The following is a 10,272-nucleotide window of genomic DNA, read 5'->3' on the forward strand; positions in this document are numbered from 1 at the left end:
AAAACTCAAATAAAAGTATCCTAAATCTCCTAGGAGAATGTACATATTGGTATTGGGTACTTATCAACAGGCTAACTGAAGGATTAAGGCTATTGAGGAGTTATTGTCGGCAGCATGTAATTCTTGACAAATCACACAACAGGTGCAAAAACCATTCTATGGCTTCGTTTTGAGGTGTTTCGTAGAACTCAGCATGTTGTACAAACTACAAAGAACAGGAACTAGACCTGAGTGAGTATAGATCGAGGTATGGTTTTCACAGTACAAAATGAAGATAGTACTGGACAAATTCCATTGAGTATACTCAATTCCATTCTCGCATGAGCACACGGCGGTACTTTCGTCTCCCACCCGTAATTGGGAGGTAGGCCCACGGGTCTAACCACCCAACGACCCCGCGCGGCTCCAATGCGTCCCCTGGTTTTTATTGAGTTGTACCGGGGGCATTGCTGTCCGGATCATCGGCCACACACAATCACTCACCTGCGTCGAAGCCTCGGCCCCGCAGCGCGCAAAGCACTCGCTCCTCCGCTACCCCCCTCGCCCTTTTCTATTCGCGTAGGATGTATGGAACACGTGTGGCCGGCGCGGGGATTCCACATCGCGCTCGTTGTTCCCTCCCTCCCTCCCTCGCCTGACCGCGCGCTCCAGGCCTGAGCCTGACTGCTTGAACAGAGCAGCTAACCTTCACTCCGGACTACCGCGCGCGCGCGCCTATATATATCGTGCTCGCCCACTACGACAAAGGTAGCTAGCAGGGAAGAAACAGAGACCGGTGAACCGGTCCAAGATCCACAGTGAAAAAAATAAAATCCCGGTCCCGTCCCCGTTCCCGGCCGCGAGCGCCAGCTGCTTTGACCGATTTTGTTTTGAGGGAGCAGTATTCATGGCGTCGATGGAGCTGTTGGGAAGGTCCTTCTTGAAGGGCTCCGCCGGCCCCGCCACCGCCGCGGCGCCCCGCGGCGGGCTCTGTTTCGCGAGCGTGGGGGGAAGAAGGCAGGGGAGGTCGACGAGGAAGACGCTGAGGTCGAAGCCGCCCGTGGGAGCGCTGGCGGAGCGGGTCGTCCTGACGCCGGCGCCGACGGAGAGAGTCGGGCGGCCGGAGGCGCACTCGCAGAGCGTGGCGGCGAGGGCCGTGGTCACCGTGCGGCGGAAGCGGAAGGAGGACGTCAAGGAGCGGGTCGCGGAGCAGATGGACGCCTACGCCGACAGGGTCGGCCGGAGCGTCCTGCTGGAGCTCGTCAGCACGGAGACCGACCCAAGTAAGCTCCGTCGATCGATTTCCATCTCCGCGAAGCTTCGTGGCGCATCCCCGCGGACCCCTGTCTCGCTTTGAATTCCGGGGGCTGAATCTTTGAATTGAATTGTACTCGCGCAATTTGCTTCAACTGTCTTTCCTTTTTTTTCTATTTTCCCTCCTTTTCGCTTTCCGTTCGATGCTTCACCTTCATGGAAGCTGGAACGAGAATATTCCAGCTGGTGCCGCTTGACCTGGGCGTTTGTCTTTGAGTCTGTCCACATGGAAGTGGAGGTCATGGTGGGGGGGGCAGCACACCAACTCTGTTTCTTGATTTGATTTCTTTTTCTCCCCCTCTCACACGTGATGCGCATGGTGATGTGTGAAGCATCAATAATCAAAACAAAACGAAGCATATGCATTGAGCCGAGTCGTGAATCTTTGCTTTGTTGTTGGCTGCCAGGGAAGGGAGGGCCCAAGAAGAGCAAGAAGTCGAGGCTGGTGGGGTGGTTCGAGAAGAGGGACGTGAAGGCGGAGCTGGTGGTGTACACGGCGGAGTTCACCGTGGACGCGGCCTTCGGCGAGCCGGGCGCCGTCACGGTGCTCAACCGGCACCAGCGCGAGTTCTTCATCGAGAGCATCGTGGTGGAGGGCTTCCCGTCCGGCCCGGCCCACTTCACCTGCAACTCCTGGGTCCAGCCCACCCGCGTCAGCGGCGGCGTCACCCCTCGCGTCTTCTTCACCAACAAGCCGTACCTGCCGTCCAAGACGCCCGCGGGGCTGAGGGAGCTCCGGCGCCGGGAGCTCAAGGAGCTGCGCGGCAGCGGCACCGGCGAGCGGAGGATCACCGACCGAGCCTACGACTACGACGTGTACAACGACCTCGGCAACCCGGACAAGGGCGCCGGCTTCGAGCGCCCCGTCCTGGGCGGCGAGGCCATGCCGTACCCGCGCCGGATGCGGACAGCCCGGCCCAGCACTATCACAGGCAAGTCGCTCTTATTTTTACCACCATCGGAGTCGGAGGCGTGCGTCGATGGATGGATCTATGCAATAAATTCTCCGATAGCAACAGTGTCCGCCCCGACATGGCGATGGCGGGAGAGGAACAGCCGTGGGCTGGAGGACGCGTTGCTTTCATATCCGAACCACCCGATCGTCACTGACGCTGACCCCCCCTCACGCGGCACGAACGGCCGTTGCGTTTAAACTGTGCAGACGAGGGCGCGGAGAGCAGGGTGGAGTACCCGGAGCCCATCTACGTGTCGCGGGACGAGGAGTTCGAGGAAGGCAAGAACGAGATGCTGTCCGAGGGCGCCATCAAGGCGCTGCTCCACAACTTCATGCCGCTGCTGGTGAGCTCCGTGTCCCCCGGCAGCCGCGACTTCGCGGGCTTCCACGACGTCGACAACCTCTTCAAGGAAGGACTGCGCCTCAAGCAGGCACTGCACGACCAGCTCTTCCAGAAGATCCCCTTTGTCCGCAAGATCCAGGAGAACAGCGAGGGCCTCCTCCGCTACGACACCCCCGACATCATCAAGAGTAAGCCCAGCCGCCCCTTTCTTTCATGCATCCAACGATCGGAGATACGATGAGATACCGATGTGCTGACCGTTTCGGTTTGTTTTCCATTTGTGTGGCAGAGGACAAGTTCGCGTGGCTGCGCGATGACGAGTTTGCCAGGCAGGCGCTGGCAGGCATCAACCCTGTCAACATCGAGCGTCTTCAGGTAAACAAGCCGCCGTCCCTCTCGCGCCAAACACCTAAACTGTGCAGCTGCCTTTCCAAAACAGAGCCCTTAGCTGTTGCTGTACAGTATATGCTTATACTGTACATTGGAGCTGAAAGATCGCCACGTACTGCTTGTGTGTTTCCAGGAGTTCCCACCGGTCAGCAAGCTCGACCCGGCCGTGTACGGCCCGCCGGAGTCGGCGATCACGGAGGAGCACATCATCGGGAACCTGGACGGAATGACAGTGCAGCAGGCGCTGGAAGAGAACAAGCTGTACATGTTGGACTACCACGATATCTTCATGCCTTTCCTGGACCGGATCAATTCGCTGGACGGCCGGAAGGCGTACGGGACGCGCACGCTCTTCTTCCTCACGGCCGGGGGCACGCTGAAGCCGATCGCCATCGAGCTGTGCCTGCCGCCGATGAAAGAAGACTGCAAGCGCGCGAAGCGGGTGTTCACGCCCCCTGCCGACGCCACCAGCATCTGGCTGTGGCAGCTCGCCAAGGCGCATGTCTGCTCCAACGACGCCGGTGTCCACCAGCTCATCAACCACTGGTACGAACGCCTCTTGACCACTCGACATTCCTCCCAATTTGGGCTGAGTGATGCAAGCAACTGAGCGTGATTGATACAGGCTGAGGACGCACGCGTGCATGGAGCCGTTCATCATCTCGGCGCACCGGCAGATGAGCGCGATGCACCCCGTGTTCAAGCTGCTCAAGCCGCACATGCGGTACACGCTCAAGATCAACGCGCTGGCGCGGCAGATCCTCATCAACGGCGACGGCGTCATCGAGTCCGGCTTCACTCCCGGCCGCTACTGCATGGAGATGAGCTCCTTCGCCTACGACAACCTCTGGCGGCTCGACCAGGAAGGCCTCCCCGCCGACCTCATCAGAAGGTACGTACAATGCCCAGATGTCTCTGCTGATCTCACTCGTTTGCAGACTTCATCAGCAACGCCTAACCTGTTTGGTGTTTGATTTGTGGCAGAGGTATGGCCGTGGAGGACGCGAGCCAACCGCACGGGCTCCGGCTGCTCATCGAGGACTACCCGTACGCCACGGACGGGCTGCTCCTCTGGTCGGCCATCTCGCGGTGGTGCGAGGCCTACGTGGCGGCGTACTACGCGTCCGACGAGGCCGTGCAGTCCGACTACGAGCTCCAATCCTGGTACGCGGAGGCCGTCCGGTCGGGCCACCCGGACAAGCGCGACGCGCCGTGGTGGCCGCGCCTCTCGACCCCGGGCGACCTCGCTTCCTTGCTCACGACGCTGGTGTGGCTCTGCTCGGCGCAGCACGCGGCGCTCAACTTCGGCCAGTACCCGCTCGGCGGCTACATCCCGAACCGGCCCCCTTTGATGCGCCGCCTGGTGCCCGCCGAGGGCGACCCGGAGCACGCCCACCTGGTCGCCGACCCGCACCGCTTCTACCTGTCGGCGCTGCCCAGCCTCACGCAGACCACCACGTTCATGACCGTCATCGACACGCTCTCCACGCACTCCGCCGACGAGCAGTACCTCGGGGAGCGGCCCGACGAGGACGACTGGACGGCGGACCCCGCGGCGCTGGCCGCCGCGCGCGAGTTCGCGGCCGAGGTCCGCCGCGCCGAGGAGGAGATCGAGCGGCGCAACGCCGACCCCGCCCGGCGCAACCGCTGCGGCGCCGGCGTGCTGCCGTACGAGCTCATGGCGCCGTCGTCCGGCCCGGGCATCACCTGCCGAGGCGTCCCCAACAGCGTCACCATCTAGCCCCCATCCCCAGACAGTAAATTCATCGATCTGTGCGGATTTTTTTGAGGCTGATTTGCAAGGAATTTTCAGCTTCAGTAAGTACTTTGGGCAGGGGAATGTCTCAGGAAAAAAGGTAGATAAAATTTGCTGTGACTTCCACCCCCATATAGGCCGAATCGCCATTGATTTGGGCCCAAATAGGAGAAGATTCTATTTTGTAACTCCGTAGTAGTATAGTACAGTGTGTAAATAACTCTGTATGCTTTATAGGCAAGGGATTCCAATAAGATCAAACGATGGAAATGTGGGATCTTCAGAATACTACCTATGCTTGCAAACTTGGGGTGCGAAATTTGTTTTGGTGTTATTACTTAAGCGACATACGGGAAAGAACATCCAAATGAAACATAAATTCAAGAACGTCGTCCAGTGCAAATTTGCCAACCAAATTTTGCACTGGATCCAAATGAAAGTGCATAATGTCCATCACCGTCAGCCGAATTAGGGCCACCACTCCCTTGCATTCTTCGTTCCATGATCTCTTCAGTCTCCTCTTGACAACAGGTCCATTGTGATCGGATCCACCATCATCACCTTGTTCTCCCCAGCCTGCATCTCCGCCATCAATGTTCACCACATTGTCGAACAACGAATCGGACCAAATGCAAATCCAAACTTCACGATTGAAAAACCAAACAACTGTTAGCGAATTCATCCTATTCGGATCACATTCAGGAATGGGGTGGCGTTTCTTGAACACATCGGTGGCAGCGGTGGCGTGGTTGTTGCTCACGTTGTGCTCTCTGGCGGGCGGAGGTGATGAAGGAAGTGCTTGTCCTCGAGAAGCCCCTTCTTCCGCTTTGAGCCATTGCTCGCCGACTTTGGCCGTCCCCAACTCGGCACCGACACGACAACAACGGACCCTGGCACTTACGCAGCAGGACGGAATTCAAAGGAAGTGACGCCGGTCTGAACGGCTACCCAAATGAGGTGTTTCCCTTGCCGCTTGCATTTGGGCAACGCACCCGGCCGGATTGAGGCCACGACCTGACACGCCAGCCGCACGAGGGCCGGCAGGGACGTGCGGTTGTGGTTGGGGACGCACGACACGAGATTCTAAGATTGAGATCTCAAGGAACACCATGGCAGTGTGAGATTCCAAGATTGAGATCTCAAGGAACTCCATGGCAGTGTTTGAGCAGCACGGCGAGGCTGGATGCTGCGGTGATGAGGCGAGGAGATTTTCCAAAAAATTAATGGGCCACGATATTTCGGTTAAGTTTTCCACCATTAAACATCAATTGTTTTAAGGACCATGCATTTTTGCGGGATCTGCTGCGGATGCTATTAGTCTCAAGAATCTTGCCGAGTGCCGCCGAGGTATTTGACAAGCGAGCTCGAAGTTTATTCGAGAGTTTTCAGATTTACTTATATCTAACACCATATCTGCAGTTGTCCCGAATTCAGGCAAGTAACATTTTTGTCACACAGAAGAAAACCCTATCTTGCCCAGTTCGGTTACTCGATTGGGAGGTACGGAGTATAAGATTTCAGTTCACATTCCCCCCGATCCTCTACAATCCGGGATTTCTCTAACCGAGGCCTCAATGGATTCTGTCTATAGGTCATGAGAACAACAAATTGAGGTGCCTCCATTTTCTTCTCGTGCAACCGTTTTCGCAAGTCAATTGGCTTGCCAAAACACCATGCAGATGGGAATACAGGTGACTATTTGAAAGACTCCGTCATTATCTGTTTATATTAGGGCAAGCCGCCGCGAAGGCTAACACAGGTGGCAGCGATGGTTATAAAATTATTTTCCATGCCAGAATTGCTGTTCATTAGTTAATAGAACAATTAAAATATTACCGATGATTTTAGGACGTATTAATTAGATTCGCATATGCACTTATTTTGAAGAATCGATTACAGATCTGCCATGTTAAGGTTATCAGACTGCAGAAAACGCAAAAAAAAATCTTAACAAAATAAGATGAAGATTAAAGATCTGTATGGACAAGTTGAATGCACAAGCCGTATCAAAGAATGGCTGGTGCCAGAATCTTAGCCCACGATTCCTCTCGGCAACGTACAGCGCTGAATTACGCTATATAGAAGCGCACCAGAGACTCTAATTTATTGCCTTCTGAAATTCCAAATCAATAAAAGATAAAGAAGCAGAAAAAAATGAGTAGAAAGAAGATGGCATTAGACTCACGAAAACTTTGTGCAATCGACACGGAGTATGATTGATTCAGAGTTTGATGGTAAGTTTAAAAGATCATCATCGTCTAATGCAGGATCTGAACATCACAAACTTCCGAAGGACGATAAAAATCAACCAATCAACCAAGAAGCTAAAAACACAGGAACACGGAGAAACTAGGATGAGAAACGGAGAGAACGCAATCGGCGGCGGCGGAGTGACACGGCGAAAGAGGATTCAACGGGTCGACTTTATATAGGGGGACGATGGCGAGGGCTGAAAACCCTAGTTAGTGTAAATTGACAAGGTTGCCCCTGTGGTTTGCTCTCCGGGGAACCGGATTCGCGCGGCCTTTCAGCGTCTGGGTCAGGCCCAGGTTGTGAACTTGATCCATCGCTAATTTGCCCGGGCCCATGAATCCACGGTGCACCGTACGTGGTCAAGCCCAGACCAGCCCATGAATCCCCGTACGCGGTCCTCTTTTTAGACGAAACGGCGCGGTCCTGATGTCATCTAAACGGAAGAACATTACTTGCACCAGAGCGGTTCAAAATTGAAACAAACTGCGAAGCTTGAACCAGCGTACCGTGCATTCGAATCTACTGACCGTCCAACCAGAACAATAGGTACACCCTACACAAAATTTCCCTGTGTGTTCCGGTTTTTTTTTTAAAGGTATGTGTTCCGTTTTGAACAGGCACAAAATTAAGCTAGCAGCAAAACGAATCTCAAAATGAAAGGAAAAAAGAGAAGAAGAAGAAGAAGAAGAAGAAGAAGAAACGAACAAGCTGACGCCGAAGAAAGATCTCGGTAGGGCCAAGAATTATTATTCCTGCGCGCACGTACGCTCCAGCTAGCGCCCTCGCACCGCTATATCAGCAAACAAGGCTGCTCTTCTTCCTGTCGACAAGCCTCCGCCAGTATGTGGCCACCTCCTTCTCGATCTCGTGCACCGTCTTCTTGGCCACCGGCGGCTCGGCGGCGACGTGCTTCTTTGCGTGGGTGTCCATCTCCCCCATCACCTTGTTGAGATCGGTGATGAGCCGCTCGGCGAGGCCGCGGCTGAAGTCCTCGCGGATCACCACGCGCATCACGGCGATATGCTCGGCGTCGGCGGGCATGGTGTAGGCCGGGACGATCCAGCCGAAGCGGCGCAGGCTCTCGACCACCTCGAACACGGTGTACCGGGACGAGTCCTTGAGGGAGAAGGCCACCAGCGGCACGCCCGAGTCCTTGGACGCTATGTCGAAGTAGCCCATCTTGTCGATGCCCTCCCGGAGCACCGTCGCGTTGTCACGGCAGTTCTGCATGATGTCCTTGTAACCCTGCATTTGCATATGCCAAATTGCAGATTTTCTCAGTAATTTATTTTGTAACAGTAGTGCAACACCCGGGACGACATATACAAACCCAACAAAAATGGTAAGATTAGGATCAGCATCAGACATTTACACTTGTACCTCGAATCCGAGACGGATGAGCTGATAATACTGCGCAATGATCTGGCTCGAACCTGCCCAACAGAGCAGACGGATGAAAAGTTAGTGTTACAAAAGTGACCAATTGGATCAATAACAAGCATCCCCCTTAGCACGTACTCCCTCCGTTCCTAAATACTTGTCGCTGTTTTAGTGCTAAAAAAAAATTTTAGCACTAAAACAGCGACAAGTATTTAGGAACGGAGAGAGTATATAATACCATCGGCGTGTACCTTTGGAGAAGTTGAGCGTGAAGGTTGGTTGGTCTGCACCGAGGTAGTTGATGTGAAAGATGAGCTCGTCAGGCAGATCGTCCTTGGTTCTCCAGACCACCCAGCCGACGCCGGCGTAGACGAGGCCGTACTTGTGCCCGCTGACGTTGATGCTCTTCACCAGCGGCAGCCGGAAGTCCCACTCCAGCTCCGGGTAGATGAACGGCGCGATAAATCCGCCGCTCGCCGCATCCACGTGGATCGGCGTGTCCCACCTGATTGATCCACGAAACCAACGAAATGTCAAGCAAATGTGCACGTGCCGATTCGATCAATTGGACAGAGTTGGTGTGGCGTACCCTGTCTCGGCGTTCTTGGCGACGAGCAGATCGTTGAGCATCTTGACGTCCTCGAACTCGCCGTTGAGGGTGGAGCCGAGGATGGCGGCGACGCAGATGGTGTTCTCGTCGACCAGCTCCACGGCCTTCTCGGGGTCCATGACGTAGTACCCTTCCCTGAGCTTCACCTCCTTGAGCTCCACCTCGAAGTACCGTGCGAACTTCTCCCAACAAACCTACGCAAGACATCGATCAGGTTGGCCGTGGCCTCGTCGTGATTGGAAGATTCGCGCGGCGATCTTGTCTCAGTACTGCAAATGTACCTGGACGTTTGCGCCGGTGACGATGTTGGGCTTGTCGAAGGGCTTGCCCGCGGCCTTCATCTTGTTCTGCCACTTCCTCTTGAAAGCCAGCCCGGCCAGCATGATGGCCTCCGAGGAGCCCACGGTGCCCACCCCGACCGCCGTCTCGTCGTCGCCGATGGGCGCGTTGAAGAGATGCGCGATCATGTTCACGCACCGGTTCTGTTGGAAATCAATGCAGCCAGGCAGTGAGATCCAAAGGACGTCGAGATCGATCCGTTGATCCGGCCAGCCGCTGCATGGCGTACCTGGAGCTCGGTGGTGACGGGGTACTCGTCCATGTCGACGTAGTTCTTGTTGATGGAGTTCTGGATGAGCTTGTCGCACTCGGGCTCCATCCACGTGGTGACGAAGGAGGCCAGGTTCAGGCGCGGGTTCCCGTCCAGCATCAGCTCGTCGTTGATGATCTGGTACGCCGCCTCCTTGGGGATGGACTGCTCCGGGATCTTGAACCTCGGCAGCGCCGCGCGCACGTACCGCGACGCGAAGGTGGACGAGATGAGGGACTCGCCGTGGTTCGTCTGCGCCCTCGACAAGGCCATTTTTGACGAATAACCGACCACTGGGCTAAGCTCGATCGATCGTTTCGCCCTGCTTGGATATATAGTTCGGGTCGGAGCAAGCAAGCGCTGGGTTTTCTTCACAGGGGGTCTCCGGGCAGCGGAGCAGAGGTGGCGTGCTCTTGTTTTAGAAGAGGAAGGGGGCGCATGGGCGCGACGTGGTGGGGGCGCCACGGTTTTGGGGGACACAGGAGGAACGAAGGATCCACGGCATCCGCTCGTAGGTCTCGCCTGGCGCACGGCTTTCGGCGCGGGACTCGCGCGGGTACTACTCGCCCGATCTGTTCCTGGTCGTGTGCACCTTTGCCTAACACAAGTTGTGTTTGCCGATCTGAGAGTTTGTGCTGCTTCCATGATCATCGGTCCCACTGTAGCCAATTTTTGGGTCTTATTTCACGTCAAACCTTCCTAC

At 55.7% G+C, this 10,272-nt stretch overlaps 2 protein-coding genes across 2 annotated transcripts; one reads left to right on the top strand and one right to left on the bottom strand.

The window, feature by feature from the left end:
* Positions 1 to 658: 658 nt before the first annotated feature.
* LOC100831197 (putative lipoxygenase 5) lies at positions 659 to 5,058 on the top strand. Its single transcript, XM_010241660.3, has 7 exons — positions 659 to 1,262; positions 1,701 to 2,225; positions 2,456 to 2,779; positions 2,881 to 2,966; positions 3,115 to 3,527; positions 3,607 to 3,873; positions 3,966 to 5,058. The coding sequence occupies exons 1-7, from the start codon at positions 887 to 889 to the stop codon at positions 4,720 to 4,722; spliced, it is 2,748 nt and encodes a 915-aa protein (XP_010239962.1). The 5' UTR covers positions 659 to 886; the 3' UTR covers positions 4,723 to 5,058.
* Positions 5,059 to 7,541: 2,483 nt separating this feature from the next.
* LOC100831497 (glutamate decarboxylase) lies at positions 7,542 to 9,963 on the bottom strand. Its single transcript, XM_003579801.4, has 6 exons — positions 9,549 to 9,963; positions 9,262 to 9,462; positions 8,960 to 9,174; positions 8,622 to 8,875; positions 8,371 to 8,423; positions 7,542 to 8,235 (listed from the first exon to the last, which is right to left on the bottom strand). Exons 1-6 carry the CDS (start codon positions 9,840 to 9,842, stop codon positions 7,786 to 7,788), a joined length of 1,467 nt encoding a protein of 488 aa, XP_003579849.1. The 5' UTR covers positions 9,843 to 9,963; the 3' UTR covers positions 7,542 to 7,785.
* Positions 9,964 to 10,272: the final 309 nt, after the last annotated feature.

Source organism: Brachypodium distachyon, chromosome 5 (genome assembly GCF_000005505.3).
Source record: "Brachypodium distachyon strain Bd21 chromosome 5, Brachypodium_distachyon_v3.0, whole genome shotgun sequence".
In the NCBI taxonomy this organism is placed as follows: domain Eukaryota; kingdom Viridiplantae; phylum Streptophyta; class Magnoliopsida; order Poales; family Poaceae; genus Brachypodium; species Brachypodium distachyon.